The sequence below is a fragment of the Artemia franciscana genome, chromosome 9 (assembly GCF_032884065.1).
Source record: "Artemia franciscana chromosome 9, ASM3288406v1, whole genome shotgun sequence".
Lineage (NCBI taxonomy): Eukaryota > Metazoa > Arthropoda > Branchiopoda > Anostraca > Artemiidae > Artemia > Artemia franciscana.
This window is the reverse complement of record NC_088871.1, coordinates 15,262,544-15,287,268: the sequence shown is the minus strand read 5'-3', so window position 1 is coordinate 15,287,268 and position 24,725 is coordinate 15,262,544. Positions and strand designations below refer to the sequence as shown.

General features: G+C 35.3%; 1 protein-coding gene across 9 annotated transcripts in view; it reads right to left on the bottom strand.

Annotated features, from left to right (window-relative positions):
- The window catches only part of LOC136031047 (membrane-associated guanylate kinase, WW and PDZ domain-containing protein 1-like), a 163,310-nt gene that overhangs the window by 128,729 nt on the left and 9,856 nt on the right, over positions 1-24,725 (bottom strand). For 7 of the 9 annotated variants that reach the window (XR_010618417.1, XM_065710250.1, XM_065710247.1 and 4 more), the window contains one exon: positions 2,389-2,598. Coding sequence is in view for 2 of the 9 variants with exons in the window: in XM_065710253.1 (XP_065566325.1) it covers positions 2,389-2,598; positions 14,737-15,043 (517 nt within the window). In the remaining 7 variants the exon portion in view is untranslated. Of the gene's footprint in view, positions 1-2,388; positions 2,599-14,736; positions 15,314-24,725 lie in introns of those variants that run through there. The other 2 variants (XM_065710253.1, XM_065710251.1) reach the window with 1 other exon arrangement.

Sequence of the window (24,725 nt, the reverse complement as noted above, 5' to 3'; positions counted from 1 at the left end):
ATTAACTTTATAACTGTTAATTTGCCAATAGTCAACAGTCAAAAAAAGTTGCCAATAGGTAAGCTACGCTCTAAATAAGTCGAATTTCGCTCCAGCGGCCGAAAATCCCACCTACGCAATGAAAAACTGTGTCTTCATGTAGGCTTCTTCTTTTGACAAAAATCGAAATGACTATTAAAAGTAGCAATTCCAAGATTTAGCTGAAATGTATTATATAATTCAATGCTAATTTAAAAGAAAATATCATTGAAAAGAAATAAAAGTTGTTTTCCAGAAGAGCCTGTATATTTCACTAAACTTTGAAAGAAGAGAAGGGGGGTGGATAAGCACATCCACTGTCATGAAATAATTTTCTTTTGCTAATCAAATCTTTCCCATAATATCTTCTAGTTATCAAATAGTTCGTGGTAACGAACTGTAGTAAGGAGCGACCCGGCTCAATAGTAAACGAAACTCTAAAATACGGAATTTCGATGCTAAAAGATATATCAAAAGAATCGGATTTTTATGCTGATTTTAAATATATAAGTTTCATCAAATTTAGTCTTTGTCATCAAAAGTTACGAGCCTGAGAAAATTTGCCTTATTTTGGAAAATAGGGGGTAACACCCCCTAAAAGTCATAGGATCTTAACGAAAATTACACCATCGCATTCAGCGTATCAGAGAACCCTACAGAAAAAATTTCAAGGTCCAATCTACAAAAATGTGGAATTTCGTATTTTTTGCCAGAAGACAAATCACGGGTGCGTGTTTATTTGTTTTTTTGTTGTTTTTTTTTTTTCTTTTTCCCAGGGGTCATCGTATCGACCAAGTGGTCCTAGAGTGTTGCAAAAGGGCTCATTCTAACGGAAATGAAAAGTTCTAGTGCCCTTTTTAAGTGACCAAAAAAATCGGAGGGCACCTAGGCCCCCTCCCACGCTCATTTTTTCCCCAAAGTCAACGGATCAAAATTTTGAGATAGCCATTTTGTTCCGCATAGTCGAAAACCATAATAACTATGTCTTTGGGGATGACTTACCCCCCACAGTCCCTGGGGGAGGGGCTGCAAGTTACAAACTTTGACCAATGTTTACATACAGTAATGGTTACTGGGAAGTGTACCGACGTTATCAGGGGGATTTTTTTGGTTTGCGTGTGGGGTTCAGTGGAGGAGGCTATATGGGAGGATCTTTCCTTGGAGGAATATTTCATGGGGGAAGAGAAATTCAATGAAAAGGGCGCAGGACTTTCTAGCATTACTATAAAAAAAAAAACAATGAAAATGTAAACATGAAAAAGTTTTTTCAATTGAAAGTAAGGAGAAGCATTAAAACTTAAAACGAACAGAGATTATTACGCATATGAGGGGTTCTGAAAATACTCTAGCATAAAGAGCGAGGTATTTAGGAGGAGATAAATACTTCGCTCTTTATGCTAAATTTTTTTTTAATAATTTCAACTATTTATTCTACGGCCTTTCTGATTCAGGGGTCATTCTTAAAGAATTGGGATAAAACAAGATTTAGTGTGAAGAGCGAGGTATTAACGAGGGGACCAACCCCCTCATATATATAATCAAAAATATAAGAATATAAAAGTTTGTTACGTAAGTTAATTCTTAAGTTACGTATTTTTTTTACTAATAAAAACGTTCGTTAAAAATAAAAGATCTAGTTGCCTTTTTAAGTAACCGAAAAACTGGAGGGCAACTAGACCTCCTTCCCCACCCCTTATTTCTCAAAATCGGTTGATCAAAACTAAGAGAAAGCCATTTAGCCAAAAAAACAATTAATATAAAAATTTCTTTTTTATAATTTATGTACGGAGAGCCAAAATCAGACATGCATTAATTCAAAAACTTTCAGAAATTAAATAAAAAAACAAGTTTTTTTAAATGAAAGTAAGGAGCGACATTAAAACTTAAAACGAACAGAAATTACTCTGTATATGAAAGGGGCTTTTCCTCCTCGACACCCCGCTCCTTGCGCTAAAGTTTGATTCTTTCTCGCAACTCTACTTTTTAAAACAATAAAAAACTTTAGCGTAAGGAGCGGGGTGTCGAGGAGGAAAAGCCCCTTTCATATACGGAGTAATTTCTGTTCGTTTTAAGTTTTAATGTCGCTCCTTACTTTCATTTAAAAAAACTTGTTTTTTTATTTAATTTTATGAAAGAAATGACCCCATACCTCTTAAAAAAGTTTGAAAACGTTTGAAGAAACGTTTTACATAAGGTAACGTTTGACGACAGTTTTGGTTAGTTAGTTTAGTAAAAAAAAAAAAAAAAAAAAAAAAAGATAACTATGAAAGGCTAAATTTTAAAAATATAGAGATCAGAAATAATTCGAATTAACGGCTACATAATTAATAAACGTATAGTCAAAAAGAAACTAATACGCTATTAACCTACCTCGAAAAATTTCACTTCGGTGATATCCACCACTTCGTTCAAATTCAGTAAATTCTTTAGCACTTAAAAAAACGTAGTCTTTTCCGCCTCGGCTTCGTAACAACTCGTTATTAGCTGGCACTATGTTCTGGTAAACGTTGTCAGATAATGTTCTAGGTAAACACTGTCCTTCGGCTTTTTGAAGTCTTTTTCGAGTTGTCGATGAAGGACCTAGATTGAAGCAAGAATAAAGCTCAATTGTTCACATCTCATCTGATGGAAGGATATTACCAAATACAACAAATAATTATACTTTTAAGCCATGTTTTAATCAGTTGATGACATTTTGAAATTAGGCTTATTACATCATTAGGGCTCATTCACAAAAACATGAGGGGGGGTTGCAAGGATTTTTTTTTCAAACTCTTTCCTTAATGGAGATACAAAAAAGAGACATATTTAAAATTTTCAAAAAAATATAACCCCAAAAAGTACCAAATATCAAAATGCCAATAAAAGGATTTCTTTAAATCTAGAGAGGCAATCAAGGCAGGAGCTCGGATAAAAAGGCTTCCCTTGATCCTAAATTTTGATTTTCAGGTTACTTCATATTCAAATTATCAAAAAAGTTTTTAATGTTCCCCAAAAACGGTCTTGCGTATAGGCGTAAACAGACGATATATAATCTTTCCCCGAGTTCGGTTAAAAAGAAATATACGACACTTTCGCAGGGAAAGGTCATTTTATGAGAAAGCGGGAAACAAAAATGATAATAGGACATTTGTGTCTATAACCAATTATGAACACTTATATTTCTCTAGACAATTTAATTCATATATCCTTGACAATCGGATTTTGTGACAGTTGCCAGAAGCTGTTTTAAATTTTAAGGACGAGTAAATTTGATGCAAAGAAGTTATGAAGAGATTATCACGAGGTGCCTATAACTCAGCGACCACAGATGCAAGTGGCTGAATAACGTCAAACTAAGCTAATGCCCAAACTAAACACGGACCCACTGCCATGTCATCGTTTAAACAGTTGCAAGCGGGAAAATGGTTGCAACTCTCCTAATAGATGTATTTTATTAAATTTATTATGTCTTATTAGCCCAGGCGCAGTACGCTTTTTCGCAGCTGAAAAAAAATGGAAGAATAGGATAGGAAGGAGATTTGATATAAGAGATTTTAATACTGATTTAATGAACCTTGTATCTGCAAAACAGAATAGAATAGAAACACTGCGCAGTTTTTAAAATGTCTGCTAGCTTATGGGTTAAATCCTGTATGTTTTAAGCCATTCAGCATAACTCATAGGTCATTTTCACTAATCGATAATATGTTTTCAACTTACAGCACCGTTAGTACATATGTCATTCCTGATGATTCATCTGATAATCGGAGTTGGAGTCGGAGTCTCCTAATAGATGTATTTTATTAAATTTACTATGTCTTATTATTAGCCCAGGCGCAGTACGCTTTTTCGCAGCTGGAAAAAAATGGAAGAATAGGATAGGAAGGTAAGTCTAAGATTAGGGTGCTGAAAGCAACAGAAACAACAATTTTTAAAGCGTTGTTTAACTTAAATTGGAGAATATAATTGCGCTAGATATTTTCTGGAGGAATTATTCAAAATAAAAGCAGCTTTATCACATGATCAGCATATCAACCAAGAACCTGTTCTTTTTGTGTGTTTGTGAATGGTCTTTCTTATGCTTGGCTCGTTCTGTCACTTCTCTGGTTTTGTGAGGTTTATTTCTTAGGTTAGTCTTTTTCCTTTTATATAAATGTTTTTCTTCCTTTATTCTTTTTATTTTGAACGTTGAGGAGGCTTAGCAGAAGTCTAAATATATACTTCATCCTTTCTTTTTTATTTTCAATGGCTAATAATCACACTTGTTTTGCTTCTTAATTACTTTTTTTTTTGTTAACCAAGAATCTGTAAGAGAAATACAGTTCCATTTACTTGTGTATAGGCTAGGTGGATAATTCAAGCACCATTATGATCGTTAGTCTACATCTTGTGAATGACCAGCGCGATAGGTTGCCGGAGCCTCCACTTTTCGGAATTTCATCTGGAGTATAAAAAAAAAAAAAAAAAAAAGAAGATATTTTTGTAGCGATGAGAAGAGGCTATAAGACAAAGTCAATAAAACTGGATCTACATAGAAGGGAGAAATCAGTGAAGCATTGAATAGGATGGGATAGAGGAGCTTGCATAGTTGTTTCGGCCTCGGGTAACTTATTGCTGTGATGAATCAATAGCAGTAGCTGCATAAGCACGTAATAAAGAACTGCAAAATTCACTACGTTGAAAATTATCACGTTCTCTTTTCCAATTTAACAGTACAAAAAATGCGGGTTTACAAAAACCAGTGACAAAAGACATTAGTCTCCACATTTTGGGAGGTGCCACGCCGCACCTAAGCGGACAAACTAGAGAATCTATCACTAAATCTGTACATTAAATACTAATCTGTTCCCTTTAAGAATCCCTCCTGTTTTCTATTTATGTTACTCTGCTCTTTTTTCTTTCTTTGGTTAAATTTTGGCAGGGGTATTTATTAAGAAATATAGATAGAAAAATGATTACACACCCCTACTTGTCCTTTTGCCATTATGAATACGAGCGACAATTTTGCTCACATATCCCCATGTCCGTCCTAATTCTAGCCTCCTCCACACTGTGAATTACGGTATTTGGCAAAAGCCCTTTCAAGGTGAAAGTGGAACAGAAACTTTTCTCAGGGAAAACAAGTCAAAACAGACTTCTCGAAAAACAATGGCAGGTCAGTCAGGAGTTTCTCAAGGGGAAATTGAAGAGAATATAAGTTAAGTTTATACAAAAGTAGAAAAATAAAATGTAAATAGAAGAATGCCCACATTCATATTTACCGAACTTATACGACTAGAATATTTTCTAAGTATTCTTTGACAAAAAAAAAAAAAAAACATCCAAAAAGAAAATGTTCGCACTGAGTCTATCAATCTTGGTATCGCACTGGGTCACAACCTGCAAATCCCATTACACTACCAAGGGTACTTGTGTGTTATATAATACAATCTCGAGAACTTGTATCGCGAAGATGCGACAATATACCGTTTTCACGCTGCCTATAACAGACAATTACCTTCGGATCGGTAGAAAACTACGATAGAGCTATATTGAAACTAAATTTTTAGCTAGTATTTTGGTTAGGTTAGGTTAAGTATTCAATATAATGGGCTTTGAGCAGCCCCCCTTCCATAATTCTTTGTGGTAGTTTTCACAATTTTGCTGCTAAAGTATTGTACTTTCATAATAGTTTGTTATATTTCATTAGCATTCACCAAACTTCACTTATGATATTGAGTGTGTATTATAAAATAGACAAGTACCCTACAAATAATAACACCGGGCCCCAAATAAAATTAAATTCTTCGAAGAGTAGAAAAAGACTAAACTGCAGAAAAGCATTTTTTGTCGCTATTGGTAAATAATTTCTATTTTCAGTTCCAAGACTCAGTGTACTTGCAAGCCCCCTCTGCCGGTGGCTTTGACAAAAGCAAATATCTCGCACATATCAATCAAAGCTAAATCAATCAAGTCCACTTTTCACATTTTTGTCAAAGAGACAAAATGTCTCTTAAAACATCAAATACGAAATTTTTTTTTTGAAAAAAATGGGCACTCGTGCATTATTCTGAACATAATCTAGAAGTTTGCACTGTTAGATCTGAGAAAAACCGGTTTTTATGTCTGAAATCAGTTATAATTAGCTTAGTCTTAGCGAGAAAAACTGTTATTTAATTATATTTTAATTAAATATTTAATATATAGAGGTGGTTAGTTTAGGTATTAAATATAATGCGTTCTGGGCCGCCTGCTTTTTTCATAATTCTTTGTTGTAGTTTCCATAATTTTATAACTAAAGTCTTAAATTTTCATCATATTTTGGTTATTTCATTACGATTTACGTAAATTCACTTCTTGAGTGTGTTCTGAATAATAAATAAATACCAAAAATACTAGCCTACCAAGTTCACAATTGAATTTACTAAACCGTATTTCTCTTAATAATTTCTGATACCATACACCTTTCGACTTAAAAATAAAAAGCAGATATATAGATATATAAATAATGGATAAAAAGAGTAAAAAATAAACTAAAATTCCTGTAATTTGGTTCATTTTTCACAGCTTTAATTATTGTCGTTCCGTCTATTCTCTCTACTAAAACACAAAAGCCAACCTTCAAAAACGCTAGGTATCTTTTTCACCAGATAAACATTTTATGAAAATTAAAACCTTCAATGCATCTTCTTCTTTTTTTTTATTATTCCTGGTTGCTCACTAATGAACTAGATTTATTTATTTTCTCAATGCTAAACAAACTCACTGTTTTGCTCTCCTGATAATTAATTTTATACTGATGATTAAATAGTTAATATATCTCTTTGATCAAAATAGTCACACCAAATAAAACTAATTGGTTCATCTTTTAAGTTCAGAGACTTAAGTGGTCTATTCTAAGTACCTAATATTCGTAATTGTGAACTTTGATGTCTTATGATCAGATAAGGCCTTGGAAAGATAAGTGGAGCTGAGCGTAACTTTTTGAAAATCAATCAACACTGAGTGTCTTCAAGGTTCCTAGAGGGGATTTATTGAAGTGTTTGGCTCCCCACATTTACAGAGTAATTTCTGTCCACTTATAATTTCAACATTGCCTTTTAAGCAATGTTACTTTTATTTGAAAAAAGTGAGTTTTTGCTTTTTAAATTACTTTGTAAAGTAAATGCAGGTAAAAACGAAAAAAAAATTATGAAAAATTTTCTTAATTGTAAGAGGTGTTAAACAAGGATCGTGCGCACATATCTTTCACTTGGGTGTTAATACCGACGCACAAGGCAGAGTAAAAAGGGACCGCACCCCAGGGAACTTAACAAATATCACCTGACAATAGAATACACGTGTGATACCCTTCTCATTCCAGAAAAAAGCCTCAGCCCCTCTCTTCAATGGATCAGACCTAAGTGCAACTATGGTGACAGTCATGAACTATATTTGAGACACAGTAACTTAAATTGGGCAGGGAGGACAAATGGTGATCGAAAAAAACAAACAAGTTTTTACTGGGGTGTTGACAAATGATGTTCTATATCTTTTACGCTAAACATGGTACCGGGTACACACACAAGAAGGGTGGAGATGGGCGTTCGGATTCGTACTTTCAAATATAACCCGGAATTGGAATCCTGTATACATACTGAACGGTAATATGGCTTTTAATAAATATACAGTTAGGCGAAGAACGAGTCCAGTGACGAGATCGATCCTTGAAGGGAAGGGGATCAAGGCACAAAAAATTGCAATTTGATGCCACTATTTTTCTGAGGAAGTGCCCTTCAAGTCGATCAGTGACTAAGAGTATTCTTTAAAGACATTCATTAATGTTCAATGTCATACCCCCCTCCCCCTCCCCAACCACACACACGTGTAATTGTCCATGTTTGCAGGTGGAAGCATTTCGTACATGAATGATTGAAGGGGTAATTTCAATTTCGATGTGGCAAAAATGGCAATTGCTAAAAAAGCAATTTCAGTTCCGATTACTTGAATACAAAGAGACAAACAATTTAGCTGCATAACAACTAAATAAACTAATCAACATCACAGTATAATGCAAAACCGGTCCACTGTTAATGTGACGAGAATCTTCAATTTGAAAATGAAATTATGCTCTTTTTATCTATATCTTACTTTAAAATAATGATTTGTTACTGTGTGTACAAGTACCGTTCAACACTAATAGAATAGATACTAAATTCAATTAATTATTTCTTCAAATTCTGTTTCAGTAATAGTGGCCATAAAATGAAAGAAAATTGACACACTAAATACTTTATTTTAGTCGAAATGTCACAAAAAAACTAGTATCTTTGTCATTTCAAACTAAATCCTTCGAGATCAGGAACAAACTCAAAAAGTTCAAATTAATGAATTAAATCTCCCCCCACCTTGATAGCAATCCACACAGCACATTCCAAATGTTCTACAACTTTTTGAAAACATGTAAAAAACAAACCAGTAAAGAAAGAGAACTGACATAACAGCCCTAAAATTCAGAGGACACTAATAGGACTTCTAATGCTTTCTAGGGAATTCGCCTCATTAAAGGAAGCCTAAGTAATGAAGAAGATTTCAAAAATTATCAAATTGCTCCCGCTTAATTTATAAGAATTACATGTCAATACGCAATACAACACCCATACAGGGGTGAGTACATAGATCTTAACCCAATAAGAATGTGTGTGTGTGGGGGGGATAAGACATTAAAGTGCACAAGTTATACACTTTAACTATGCATTGTTATGCATCCATGCGCATTCTAAGATAAGACGCGTCCAGTTTGGGTTAATACAGATACTTTGCCTGAGGGAAAGCTGACAATACTGGCACAAGAGCTTGGCGACTCTAAATAGGACTTTGGTCCAGAAAAGGCATTGGTCCACAATTATAGATAACATAGACAGGGAAGGCAAGTTTTAATAAGAAAGGCTTATCCCACTTCAATCTTTACTTTCTATGTTTTATTAGGGGGTGTAGATAACTTCGAAGACCACACTGCCTTTCCACGACGAAAATATAACAGTTCAAAATAGGGGTGAAACCTTTTAATTGACAGTGAAACAAATAAAAAAAAATTAACTGGATATTTCGGACACATATACAGTGTCCATCATCAGCAGTATATTTGTCCGAAATATCCAGTTAAAAATTTTATATTTGTTTCACTGTCAATTAAAAGGTGTCATCCTTATTTTGAGCTGTTATATTTTCATTCGGGGGTGACGTTAGCTTTGGTTAACTAGATAGGATGAGGATTCCTTCTCCGTCAACAAAGTTGTGTCAAAGTTTGTCATAAACCAAGTTTCCAGTTGACTCGGTCCGATTACTATCTTTATCAAACAGTTCGTGGTAACGAACTGTAGTAAGGAGCGACCCGGCTCAATAGTAACCAAAACTCTAAAAAACGGAATTTTGATACCCAATAGTTACATCAAAAGAATCGCATTTTAATGCTGATTTTAAATATATGTTTCATCAAGTTTAGTCCTACGCATCAAAAGTTACGAGCCTGAGAAAATTTTCCCTATTTTAGAAAATAGGGAGAAACACCCTCTAAAAGTCATAGAAAATCACTCCATCAGATTCAGCTTATCAGAGAACCTTATTGTACAAGTTCCAAGCTCTTATCTAAAAAAAGGTGGAATTTTGTATTTTTTGCCAGAAGAAAAATCACGGATGCGTGTTTATTTGTTTGTTTGTTTTTGTTTTTTCTTTTTCCCATGGATGATCGTATCGAACCATTGGTCCTAGAATTTTGCGAGAGGGATCATTCGAATGGAAGTGAAAAGTTCTAGTGCCCTTTTTAAGAGACCAAAAAATTCGAGGGCACCTAAGCCCCCTCCCACGCTCATTTTTTTCCCAAAGTCGTCGGATCAAAATTCTGAGATAGCCATTTTATTCAGCATAGTCGAAAAACCTTATAATTATGTCTTTGGGGACGACTTACTCCCCCAAAGTCCCCGTGAGAGGGGCTGCAAGTTACAAACTTTGACCAGTGTTTGCATATAGTAATGGTTATTGGGAAGTGTACAGACGTATTCAGGGGGATTTTTGGTTGGGAGGAGGGGTTGGGAAGAGAGTTATGTGGGGGAAACTTTCCATGGAGGAATTTGTCATGGGGGAAGAAGATTTCCATGAAGGGGGCGCAGCATTTTCTAGTACTGTTTAAAAAACAATGAAAAAATAAATATGAAAAAGTTTTTGCAACTGAAAGTAACGAGTAGCATTAAAATTTAGAACGAACAGAAAATATTACACATATAAGAGGTTCACCTCCTCCTAATACCTCACTCTTTACGCTAAAGTATTTTTAGTAATTTCAGCTATTTATTCTACGGCCTTTGTGATTCAGGGAAAAAATTTAAGCTTTAGTGTAAAGAGCGAGGTAATGACGAGTGGGCGAACCCTCTCATATACACAATAAAAACATACGAATATAGAAGTTTGTTACGTAACCTAATTCGTAAGTTACGTATATATTTTACTAATGAAAACGTTCGTAAAAAATTGAAAGTTCTAGTTACCTTTTTAAGTACCCAAAAAAATAGAGGGCACCTGGGCCTCCTCCCCCCTCCTTTTTCTCAAAATCATTCGACCAAAACTATGGGAAAGCCATTTAGCCAAATAAATAAATATGCAAATTTCGCTTAAATTATTCATCTGCGGAGAGCCGAAATCAAAACATGGATTAACTAAAAAACGTTCAGAAATTAAATAAAAAAAAACAAGTTTTTTAACTGAAATTAAGGAGCGACATTAAAACTTAAAACGAGCAGAAATTCCTCCGTATATGAAAGGGGCTGTTCCCTCTTCAACACCCTGCTCTGTACGCTAAAGTTCTTACTGTTTTAAAAAGTAGAGTTGAGAGAAAGAGTCCAAACTTTAGAGTAAAAAGCGGGGCATTGAGGAGGGAAAAGCCCCTTTCATATACGGGGTAATTTCTGCTCGTTTTAATGTCGCTCCTTACTTTCAATAAAAAAAACTTGTTTTTTTTATTTAATGAACATAAAGAAACTAGTACTAGAGGATCAGGCTTTGCTCGGTGAAAAGAAATACAAACTTATAATCTCTGTCCAAAGACAAACATAGTTTTATTTTATTTTAATGTTAAAAATTTTCTGCATATTTATACATGTGCTTTTTAAAATATTTAGCAGACTATGATCTTCAGCAAAATTTATTGTAGCCATTCTATGAATTTGAGAATTCATTTAGAGGAAAAATGTTTTTCGTAAATAAAAGCCCTAAACCAAATTTAAAACGTGGCTTATCTCTAGGTCATTTTTCCCACCGGAAAATGCTAGTATACCACTTAAAATAAAATGCTGTTTTTGAAAAAAATGCAGATAAATAAATAAATATAAATTCCTATACTTGTTATTCGTTTAATAAGATAAGAATCATTTATGAATAAATTACAACCCTTCGCTTGCTGCAGATATTTTTTTAACAAAGGAAAGAATTAAAATTAGGAAGAATTCACATTTACTACATTGACTCTAGCCTATGAAGTAAATCCCAGGAAATATTCTTAATAAAGTATTAAGAATATTTTAAACATTTTATTATAATTATTTATAAATTTATAATTATTTATTAATATTATATAATTATTTTAAATATTTTATTAGTTGAATATTTTAAATATTCAACACTCCGATAATAAAAGTAAATGCTCGTTTTTCATTTATTGGGAAATACGACCGGGGCTCTCTATTGAACAGAATTTGACTGATTTTGAAAATAAATAAAAACATACAAACAAATTAAATTTTCAGGGTTCACACAAAACTAAACGGTTGGATATAGGTGAATCAAATAGAAAAATTCTCCATTCAGCAAGAATAAATTTTCTTCAAAGTCACGATGAATAGCAAATCAAACAATGAAAATAATGGTAAAAAATATTTATATAAAAAAACACTGGGTAGGGCAAAGAAAAACTACATAAAATGTCCATACTGAAGGGCCAGACCTCAGCGACAAATTAAGTAAGCAATCCATCAAGTAAAACAAGTAAAATTAAGTAAACAATATCCATCAAGAAAAAAGCAGTTAATTCATTCACATGAATTCTTCATAATATTATTTCACAATAAGTGTTTTATATACTGTCAAAACAGCTTTAAAGAAAACCTCTTACTAGAAAGAAACGGCGTAACCACTCATTACTCTCACATTATTCTTTAAACTTGAAATGCTATGAAACAAGAGGAAATCCTAAGAAGCGGTGTACCATTCCTAATTCAACCTCATATTAGGAAGATAGGAAATCCTGTTCTTTGTATATACTCATCAATTCAAAAAATGGGATTAAGGATGTAGCAGTCTGAAGTAGTTATGAAAAAACAGTAACATCTTCATCTTCTTCTGTCAAATCCTTTATCTCGACCCCTTATGAAATAGAGGTTCCATAACATGGGCGAGCCAAGATTTTATTTAGAGGAGGGCAATAACATAGTAGATTTCTTAGGAAGGAAATCAATAAAGAGATAACTTTTACACATCATTTAAGAAATGTTTTTATTTTGGCTACTAATCTTGAGCTTTAAAGCTCTGAGCTCAAATTTTGAGATTCGGGGCAACTGTACCTATATCTCAAATAACATATCTGATTGCTTTTATTGATCTTAATGATGATATTGTCTTGATGTTTTATCTCTTGTATGCTTATGACTTTAAAGATTTTTTTTATTATGGAAAAGTCTTATGGTAACGAAAGCTAAATTTTCTGAACAAAGTCCTATAAAATTAATCACTAATATGATTTTTTGGGAGGTCTGATTCCAGAATCAAGGTTCAACTTTTACGTGCTAATATTCAGATTTATGCAGAGCTTATTTTATAAATGTGTGTTCTATTCGGATGCTCAAACGAATCTTCGATGCAGTAGCGTAACTAGGAGGCGCCGTCCATCCCGGGCAGCACTTTCAAGGAAAGCGAAACTAAGAGAAGAGAAGAAGAGAACAAAAAAGCGTTGAGTCACTTCAAAAGTACAGTACGATAACAAAAGATCGACCTCCGACTTGTGAAGACATCGAAACAACCGCTGAAGGTGTTATGGTAGACCATGGTCTGGATTCAGAAGAGGGAATTGTTGATACCAAAATTGAATGTGCTACCGTGGAACATCAAGCTCTCCTTACCAAAGAAATCTCCACCACGAAATTAAAACCCACTTGCTAAGCCCATTACAACTCTAGAGTTCGAAGCTGAAGGAAGTGAAGGACTGTCGAATTTTGAGGACCTCAAGGCTGTTGGAAAATGACCCCAAAAAATCTCAGCAGTGACAGATGCAGTCTGTTAAGGAGTGAACCAGCAAACATGGTGACCGGAAGTTCAAAAAACGTTTTGAAAAAAAACTCTAGAGGGAAAGAACTCCAAATGACGTTAATTCAGGAATACTAATTTTGAAAAGAGCCTGATACCACTCAAAAATGGCGTCTCGAAATTTACGCTTCGCCATTGGCGTCAACATAACCAAAATTCTGCATAAGATATCCTGTACAAGATCCCCAAAATCTTGCACAAAAGCGTTAAAAAAAAACTGTCTAGTGAGAAGAGTTTCCCATAGAAGCTAATTTAGGAATAGGGATTTATTTCAGTTTATCTTCATAGTAAAAGCTTATTGTTAAAATAAATTTATGGGAATTTCGAAAAAAAAGCCAGAAAACTTCCGAAAATAGCGTCAGTTCAAAATGAAAGTTGCACTATTGAAAACAGCAGGGTCAAAATCCTATACAGTCCCCTTCAGTCCCTCAAAATTACAGTCCCCAGTCCTCTTGAAAAACAAGGAAAATGGCGTAATTTAACCATTTATTATAGTGTATTATTTGTGTAAATACTTCTTCCCCACTGTTGTACGTATCAGGTTCAAAAAAATCTATGGCCATACAGTAGAAGAGTGTTGATGTCATCATCATCATCATCTTCATCAGTGTTGATCCCCATCACTTTCTCAAATAGTCCGTTCTAAGGCATGGAACGGGGGTGGCTACTCATTAAACTCAGAAATGAGGTGGCCCCTTTAGAGTCCACACCAACCGACACACATACTAGTTGCACCACAGCTTAGATGGTGCTTTCCCTTCGCCTTTTCATCAGTATACCACCTTACAGCTTAAAATATGTAAAGTTACTTTCTTTTATACCCACCACACTCGAGAATTACGCTGTGTAAAACTCGAAAACAAACCGGTTTCATTTGTCTGTATTAAGATACAATTCGCTTACGGTCAGAGGAAAACAAGCGGCGGGTGGCAGAATACATTGGACTTACATATTTTGGGCTATATCCACTATACTTTACCACCACCACCACCACCCCCCTTAATGTGTAAATATATAGCCCATATTTGTTTCTAAAGTATTATATTTTCATCATGTTTTGGTATTTTTCATTAGCATTAACCCAACGTCACTTCTTGAGTGTGGTGGGTATATGAGATAAGTACCTATGTAAAAAAAAACGATGTTTCTATTTTATTTACGTAAAGCAGGAACAAAGAAGATATATTTCGTTTAAATAAAAAATACAAGGCAATAACTTCAAAATTTATGTTGCATACAATTGTGGTTTTCAACATTAAGTTTTGTGTTTTTGCGTAATTTATGAAATTGCTCAGCCTGACAGATTTTATTTTACAATCTTAACTTACTGCTTGCCTGAGCGTATTAACAGCAGTAAATAAATAGTGATGTACCTGCAAAACGATAATAAGTATGCCAATTGGCACAGGATCTGACAAACCAACTTACCGTCTATGTCACCAGCAGCGTTATCAATTTCTTGTAATTTCCTATATTTATATTTCAAAAAAGACGGTGTTTTCGGATTCACCCTAGAGATAGTATCTTCCAACGACTTTGAATGCCTTAAACGTACACTCCCTACTTCCCAGCTGCTATCCTCGGGTACAGCATGACCAGAAGGGGAGGATGAACTAGGTATCGGTTCTAAATAATCTTGAACGATTCCTGCGTCGTGTTTGTAAGAGACTTCAAATTGGTACGTCGTTTTACGTCGGTTTTTATTTTTCGAGTAGCAGCACAACTGTAAAACCATGTCATTCTGCACTCACTTGCCTAAACGAATACTTCCACAAATGCTTCGACACTGCATCGAGAGAAACAGACTAAACACTAGAACTTATCACTTGGATTCAAACTAGAAACATTTGAACGGAACTCAAGATGCTCCAAAAATTGAAAGAATCCCATCGACATGTCACGAGGAAACAATATCCCAATTGATGATCACCAATTTTTTTTTCAAGCGACGTGCGAACAACTTTGCTTACTGATACTGAACCTTAATCATACTACAGGTGTACCCGTTGCAGCTTGCAACAATCCAGGAATTTAGGGGCGCAGAAGGACGGGTATTCAAAGCATAAGAAGTACGACTCAAAAGCAAGGATATAAGAAACAAGGCCTTCAGGTAATAAACTAGACAAGACTTATTTGGCAGGTAATGAAGTACCAACGGCAAACTATTTGAAAAACAGGCTTCAAGCTACACAACTTAAAAGCAATTTTGTGAATTAAACAAAAAAAAAGTATAATCATCTGATAGTAAATTATTCTCTGGTCGTAACCAGGACACGATTTTTGACCACCTGGAAAAGAGCCAGTGCGATAAGGTCTTTCAAATGATCAAGCCGCACTATACATAGTCACACATATTGATTAAATAAAGCTATGATTCATGAATGGGATGTTTTTTCCTTGATTTTAATAGCATCAGACTTATACTATAGAAGCAAAAACCTTAATTGGTAAGAAATCGGTTTGGACAACCTATATCAATGCTAGTTTCTTTCCCAAGTCCTGCCTACTAATACTATGTCTGTGAATCTTTTGCAAAATTTGGTATAGATAGAGAAACTGATATTTATACATTCAATTTTTTCTAACTTAAAAGAAGAAAATACACCTTGAAACTTGTCCATACTAGGTCAATCATGAAAATTACGCATAAAATTCCAACAAATTTCTCAACTCACCAAACTTCACATGAATGTGCATCATTGGCGCTGCAGCCGGGTGTATTTTGTTTTTTTTTCCATGGCTGTCACTAGGCTGACTATTTAATTTGGCTCACTAGGCTCAAAATGAGGAAAGAAGTAATAGTTTTTTTTTTTAATAGCACAAAAATACAGTTTTCTTGCAGTTGCCCTGTCCCGAAATTCCAATGTTTGAAAAGAATGAGAATAAGTAGTTTTTTGACGCGCTTTAAAAACGCCCAAGTGAATACCATGTTTTCAAAATTCGCTGGCTTTAATTTGGTGAATGTGGTGTTGGTCTGAAAGAGCTTGAAGTTGGAGAACACTAGGGGGAGGGGTTAATCCCTAAAGATAGCCCAGAATATCTTTCCTGAGCATTTGATTTTTTAAGTGGCATAAACTCATTTTCTTCTAGTTGTTCAGATCACAGTAAAATGCACAGTGGTTTTAAAATATATACTAGTTATCTTCAGCTCAATTCTAAATACCTATATTCCTTTATCTTGCTGAAGACACTTATATCAGCTTAAGTAAGAAATAAATAAAAGCAGCATGTACCGAATCTGAGGGGGATAGCCCTCCTGAGTAAACCATTGTCCCTTAATGGACAAAACCTATGAATTTTTCTTAAATTAGTTGTCCTCTATTATCCACAAGCTAATTGTGTTGCGAGAGCAACACCTTGGTTTTGTCGTGTTTTTTTGCACCCTGATTTCAGCTTATTCCTAGAAAGTGGTAAGGGTCTAACCTCTGCGGTTTTTACGGAAAGTGTGGACCTTAGGCCGGATTGATGAATATGACTTTGCATTTTTGAAAACTACGTAGGACTTCTGCCTGGGGCCAAAAATCTATTGTTTCTACCCATTTCTGTTCGTGATTACAGCTGAGTTTATCATTCGGTTTTTTGCACTTGGGATTGCTGAGAGAAATGGTATCAGATGTGTTCCTTCGGCTTTAAAAGTTTTCTCATTACTAAAGAAATTAGAGTTTATCCTTTGCTCCTTTCTAAGTGATGACGTTAGAAACTTGGCCTACGACAAAAACGTCAACTTTTGAACTAAGACAGATAGTTGTTTTTTGTTTTTTTTTTTTTTTCGACGGCAGTCGATAGCTCTTGTAAGCTGACCAAAGTATATATGTCATCCATTTTTAGTAGAAAAATTCCTTCGTGAGATATATCAGCTTGAAAGTTTAAAGGGGGTTGACAACTTCAGTAGTAAGGTACACACTGAAACCAAAAATGGGCCGATATCAGATGTGCCTCTTAAAATATAAAAGTTCTCTCATTGCTAAAGAAATTAGAGTTTGTCCTTTGCTCCTTTCTAAGTAATGACGTTACAAACGCATATGTCATCCATTATTTGGAAGAAGAATTCCTTCATGAGATATACCAGTTCGAGAGTTTAAAGGGGTTGACAACTTCAGTAGTAAGGAACACACAGAAACCAAAAATAGGCCGATACCAATTTTGAGATATATAGGGGAGTTTTAAGCAACAGTTGGCTGTTAGCTCATAGTCATCTTCGGCAATGAGGGGTTCGCCTTTTGCTAGTTGATGTACCTATTTATTTCTTTTATTTTTTTTGGTGTATTTAATGGTAAGACCAATTTGGTTCCAGTAGTAAGACATGTAGGGGACTTGTAGGTAATAATCAGTTGTTAGGCTTCATCATCTTCAGCGATAAAGGGTTTGCAACTTTTGCTAGTTGTAATGATGGGTTTGTAACTTTTGCGAGTTGGTGTACCTATTATTTATTTTAAGATCCTTACGGATTAAGAACTTTCACATTTAATCGAAGCGAGGAAACAAAGCCGAAGTGTTGCTCTCACAATACCTTACTCGGCGAAGACGAACAAAGGTTGCCGCAACACCTCACGCTGCTAATGCAACGTAGATTAGTATATATTCATATTCAAAAATCTCCTCAGTTTTCTCTTCAACAAACTCAAGCCCAGGTTAACTACAATACCATTCTGTTATACCGAAATAGCCATTGATGAAAATCGTTCTTCAATGTGCTTACATTTGATCGATTGCTTTTGGAAAAAGAAAAGGGCTTCAGATGTCCTTGATTTACTTTAGATCATGGTACGAAACAGTCCGTGATAACGAACTGCAATAGTAGCCATAACTTTAAAAAAGGAATTTTTATAACAATTAACACATCATGGGAATTTAGTTTTTATGCTGATTCGAAATATATGAAATTCTTCAAGTTTATTGTTACCGTTTGACTGGGCGTCTTTGGGGGGAAAGGGGTATTGGATGTTTCAAGCTCCTATCCGTACAAATGTGAAATTTTATATCTTTTGCCTGACGAACGATCACGGACTTACTCGAATGGAAATCAAAAGTTCTAGTTCCTTTTTCAAATTACCAAAAAGACTGGAAGGCAGCAGGCCCCCTCCAATACCCATTTCCCCCCAAAGACACCCAATGAAGCGCTTGAAATAGTCTTTTGGTTCAACATAGTTGAAAGGTCTGATAACTATACCTCTGGACATAACATGACCCCTAATAGCCCGCGGAAAAAGGGCAGTAAGCTATACAATCTGTCCATTGTTTTGTTCCATCTAACATTTGTTATTGGAAAAATTTGTTATTTGAAAACACTTAGACATTTTTTTTTGGGGGGGGGGAGTATAAATGGAGAAATTTTCGTGGGAAATAAAGTTTTGGACGGAATTTAACTGGAAGGGTGAGTTACTTCCAGGTATGATTTGAAAAGTAGGAAAATAATTCAATTTAACTGAAAATGAGGACAAGCGTCAAAATTCAAAACGAACAAACTATTCCGTACATGAAGGCGGCTGCCTGCCCCACAATCCCTCACTCTTTACGCTAAAACCTATTTTTTTCGCAGTTCTTTAAGAAAGACTCAAATGCAGTCATTGAATTTGACTGCAAAGTATTTCGAAGAACTCCAAGACTTTAGCATGAAGAGCGGCAGATTGAGGAGGGGGAAGCCACCCTTAATATGGAACAATTTCTGTTCGTTTTAAGTTTTAATTTTGCTACTTACTTTCAGTTGAAAAAACATGTATTTTTCAATTATCTAACAAAAAAGATCAAACTTATTTAAAAGTAAAAGTTGTCCCAGCTATGTCATTTCAGAGTCAATGATAAACTTGACTGAATATATCTACCAGAAACAGCGGCTGGATCTAAACCAACCACAGTAGAAAGTAAGAATTACGTTCATAGTTGTGCATTTTTATCCTTTGTACCAAATTTCACTGAAAGGCGGAGGGAGCCGTATTCCTTTCATCAAAGAAAACTCATCAAACACAACTGGATAAAAAGCTAGAATTATGGTGTCAGGCATCCGTACTCAGTCGGGCCTGTGTAAGGTAAAAGCTACATTCTAATAGCTGCATCTTAGTGGCGACAGTTGGGAGGCAGGTGGGGGGCGGGGCTTTGGTCTCCTAGATTTTGAAAAAAAAACATTCTCCCTTCCCGAATGTTTTCGTGAAATGGTTTGACTGCTGCAACCATAAGGTAAATTTGTTGGATATCGCTTAAACTCAGTACAAAAGCTATGGTCTTTGTCACCCTTTTCGATCGTCTCCAATAAAATACACAAAAATGCTTGCATAGCCCCATAACTGTGGCTCATGGATAACAGTTGCTGCGATACTTCAAGGCGCCTTTACACCACAAGTTTTATTTGTGCTATTACTACAAGAAATAGCACTAGAAGGTATTTGTCTTCAAATTACGCCAATCTTTCTTAATGGTACACATCCATCACTTCCTAAAAATTAATTAGTGTGTATATTCAACTGCGTCCAATATTGTCTTCAGGAAACTTAAGCCCGGGTCAACTTTCAGCACGGACATCGTTTTAACTGGGCAATTTTTGACAAGATTGCTCACTCATGCACGACCACTTATAAGTTGATAAAAAAAAATTGTCACACAGCTCCGTAACATAAGCATAATTAACTGAAAATGTAGATTTTCAGTTAATTTATGTGGAAGGAAATGTGGAAGGAAAATGCTAACAGGTGCATTGACCTGCATTGACCTATATTAAAAAGTTTAATCTCAATTTTGATCAAAATTTCTAAGATTCTTAAATTATTGTCATTAGCAGCCTATATTTACCACGAAATTTGTCAGATCTTAACGAAACTTGATAATAAGATACTTAAGTTCTCGAGTCACAGCTGCTAAACATTACTTCACCTAGTCTTGCACCGGATATCGAGCTTTATATATTCGTCCAACTAAATAACACTCATTAGCATCTGAAAATATTGAATAGAAATGCCGCTTCAATTTTAACAGTCGAAAATTGACTATTTTAGTAGAGTTGATCAGAAAACCCAGCCCCCGCCCCCTTTCAAAGGAAGTTCTCAAGAAAAGGAACAAAATTTGGTATTTTGGCTTAGCCTTATTTTACAATCAAAACTTTTTCCTGGAAGAAACTTCTGATAAACCCTTCCTTAACTTTGGTACAATGCATCCTCAGATTACATGAAGTAGATGAAACTACTCCACAAAATAAGCAAATGTTTTCACTTTTCCAAAGAAAATAATAATTAAACAACCACAAAGGACACGGACTAAAATATTGAATAATAAAAAAAACAGGACCCAAATTACAGAGGTTGCATGCTTTCGAAGTGAAGAGGAAATTGACACCATTATTACATCTCAATTGCTTAAAAGTAAAAAAAAGGCAATGAAACAATTGGACTGGGCAAACACCGGAAATCGTGTATATTATGCTTTGCAATTCTACTATTAGCGGTTATATACTAAAAGGTTCACTATCTTATATGTTTAAATGCCAATTGCCTCCACAAGTCCTAGGGCTTACATTTTGCTAATCACTTTGACCAGTGGTGTGAACAGGGAGGAGGAGTCATTTGACCCCTAGTATACCCCCCCATTGTGGAAAACACCTGTTTAGGAGTTTAGAAAAAAACATTATGTTTGTCCAACCACCCCAAAATTAAAAAAAAAATACATTTTGTCCCCTCTCCCGATTTGGGAATTAACGTCCCCACATTAGACAGCTTTGAGGTATATCAGACCTAGTTTGGACCTAGGTCGCAGTAGTTCTTGAAAAAATCGTCGTTAATGTATGCTAAATTAAACCAGACTCAGGACGTCGCCTCTAGTATTTCTGCGACTGAATTGGAAATAACAGTCCTTTAAACTGAGACAAATAGGCTGGATGAGGCGGTCAGACCCGAAATTAACTAGCTCCAGAACCCGAAGAAAAGAAAACGCTGGAGAAGAAGCAGCAAAACCTAATCATTTATAACTTGAACCCGACAAATCCACCTCTATGTAGCCTCTTAGAAGATCTTATGGCGTCAATTAAATAAAAAAAAACTAATTTTTTTAACTGAAAGTAAGGAGCGACATTAAAACTTAAACCGAACAGAAATTACTCCGTATATGAAATGGGTTGTCCACTCCGCAATCCCTCGCTCTTTACGCTAAAGCTTTTAATTGTTTTAAAAAGCAGAATTGTGGCAAAGAGTTAAACTTTAGCGTAAAGAGCGAGGGATTGCGGAGGGGACAACCCATTTCATATACGGAGTAATTTCTGTTCGTTTTAAGTTTTAATGTCGCTCCTTACTTTCAGCTAAAAAAATTAGTTTTTTTTATTTAATTTCTGAACGTTTTTGAATTAATGCATGTTTGGTTTTGGCTCTCCGCACATAAATTATTAAAATGAAATTTGTATATTAATTTTTTTTTTGGCTAAATGGCTTTCTCTTAGTTTCGATCAGACAATTTTGAGAAATAAGGGGTGGAGAAGGAGGTCTAGTTGCCCTCCAATTTTTCGGTTACTTAAAAATGCAACTAGAACTTTTAATTTTTAACGACTGTTTTTATTAGTAAAAAATATACGTAACTTAAGAATTAACTTACGTAACAAACTTTCATAATCTTATATTTTTATTATGTATACGAGGGGGTTTGTACCCTCGTTAATATCTCGCTCTTTACACTAAATCGTAAGTTTTGTCCCAATTCTTTAAGAATGACCCCTGAATCAGAAAGGCCGTAGAATAAATAGTTGAAATTACTAAAAATACTTTAGCATAAAGAGCGAGGTATTTATCTCCTCCTAAATACCTCGCTCTTTATGCTAAAGTATTTTTAGAACCCCTCATAGGCGTAATAATCTCTGTTCGTTTTAAGTTTCAATGCTTCTCCTTCCTTTCATTTGAAAAAATGTTTTCATGTTTATTTTTCATTGTTTTCTTATAGTAATGCTAGAAAATCCTGCGCCCTTTTCATTGAATTTTTCTTCCCTCATGACAGATTCCTCCAAGAAAAGATCCTCCAATATAGCCCCCTCCCCTCAGTCCCACCCCCAAACGAAATAAATCCCCCTGAAAACGTCTGTACACTTCCCAATAACCATTACTATATGTAAACACTGGTCAAAGTTTGTAACTTGCAGCCCCTCCCCCAGGGATTGTGGGGGAGTAAGTCATCCCCAAAGACATAGTTATTAAGGTTTTCGACTATGCTGAACAAAATGGCTATCTCAAAATTTTGATTCGTTGACTTTGGGAAAAAAATTAGCGTGGGAGGGGGCCTAGATGCCCTCCAATTTTTTCAGTCACTTAAAAAGGGCACTAGAACTTTTCATTTCCGTTAGAATGAGCCCTCTTGCGACATTCTAGGACCACTTGGTCGATACGATGACCCCTGGGAAAAAAAAAACTAAACCAAACAAACAAATAAACACGCACCCGTGATTTGTCTTCTGGCAAAAAATACAAAATTCCACATTTTTGTAGATAGGAGCTTGAAACTTCTACAGTAGGGTTCTCTGATACGCTGAATCTGATGGTGTCATTTTCGTTAAGATTCTACGACTTTTAGGGGGTGTTTCCCCCTATTTTCTTAAATAAGGCAAATTTTCTCAGGCTCGTAACTTTTGATGGGTAAGACTAAACTTGATGAAACTTATATATTTAAAATCAGCATTAAAATGCAACTCTTTTAATGTAGCTATTGACATCAAAATTCAATTTTTTTGAGTTTTGGTTTGTATTGAGCCGGGTCGCTCCTTAGGATTGTTACCACGAACTGTTTGATAAACCCCCATCTACCCGAGCTTCGCCCGACCAGGCGTGATTCTAAGGATCTTTTTCGCCTTGGAACCATAAACTGGGCGTTGTGCGTCACATAAACTCAATTTAACAATTAGGAACTTCTGGATTAGGAACTCCGTAGTAGCCATCTCTTCAAAAAGTTCGATATTTTGTTAGCCCTGGGTTGTACCTTTTTAGAAAGTAAATCGTGCCAAGAACTCAAACCGATGCTGAGTGAAGCTTTGTTGCGTGGAAAAGACCCCAAATGAAGAGAATTGACTCAAGACCAAACCTTTTATTATGGCCAAGTTACATGGACTGTGGAAATATCGGTTGCTAAACCTAGTACTATACCCAATACCGGGTTATGTAAGTTAACATACAAGTTATGGAGAATGAAAAATTCACAAACTGTAAACGTTGGAGCCCGCACAAGGAAGAATACGGCTTGGCCTCATCAAATGAACAAATGGTTTCCCGTTGGAAAGCAGAGAAGGCCAGAAAGGATAATAAGTCCCAAAAAATGTACACAAAACCAGAAGTCAAAGTGTTCGATGAACAGCACGACTGGGAGCTATGACAAAACTACTCAAGAAGACCAGTTGAATGATTTGATTTCACCCCCAAAAGTTGAGGGAACGAGCATTAGGATTCGGATGCCCCTTCTATCAGCCCAGTAAGATGTGTAAATAGTAATATAGTAGACAATAAGGAGCTGCTAAGTATTAATGAACTTTCTAAACCCTCCTTTAAGTCCATCACAACTGGAAGTCCTGTTTTGTTTTTTGGCTCCTGCCACACACCTATGAATAGCTTCTCTGACTCTTTGTTATCAATATCACCACCCTGAAATGTTTTAAACCGTCACCTCGGCCAAATGTCTTCAGAAATTATCACTACCAACGCTGACGGTTTTCCAAATAAACGGAACGAGACACCCTCTGTTCTTTTAAAAGAACAAGCTGATGTATTTGCAATTTTGGAAGTGTACCCTAAATTTAGCAATTCTAAACTTCCAGAATCTTGCATCAGCATCAATAGTTATAAGATTTTTTCAAATTTATTGGACCCTGATTGTAGGAGAGGAGCAGCTATTTTTGTTAGGGATGAGCTGCAGGTAGGCGTTGTTATTCCCACTAACAATTGTAGACCATGGATGGAAACAGTGTGGTTAACTATAACTATTGACAATAATATAATATGCTTTGGATGTGCAAATTGTAACCCTAGTTCCCCAAGCCAGATTATTAGCGAAAATGCCCTTTTGGAAATGGTATCTGACATCTTAAAATCAAATCTTTTGAGACAATTATAGTTGGTGATTTCAACCTGCCAGAAATTTTATGGATTGGTGGATATGGGTCATCAAAAACACGAACTACGGGTTTGTAGCGATCTGTGAATGAACCTACAAGAATTTGTAGCAATTAGAATCCATCCCTTCTTGACCTGGTTATTGTTTCTAGTCCTGAGATATTGATAAGCAATGATTATCTGCCCCCACCCCCTTGGAAGCAACCATGTTACAATTTTCTCTACAAATAATATTCACAGACTTCTTGGCATATCTTCAAAACTTATTACTTGGTGCTGAATTGAGACATAATTGAATTGAGACGTCAGAATGATTAGACAGCCTAAAACACTGCCATATCTAACTCATTTTATTCG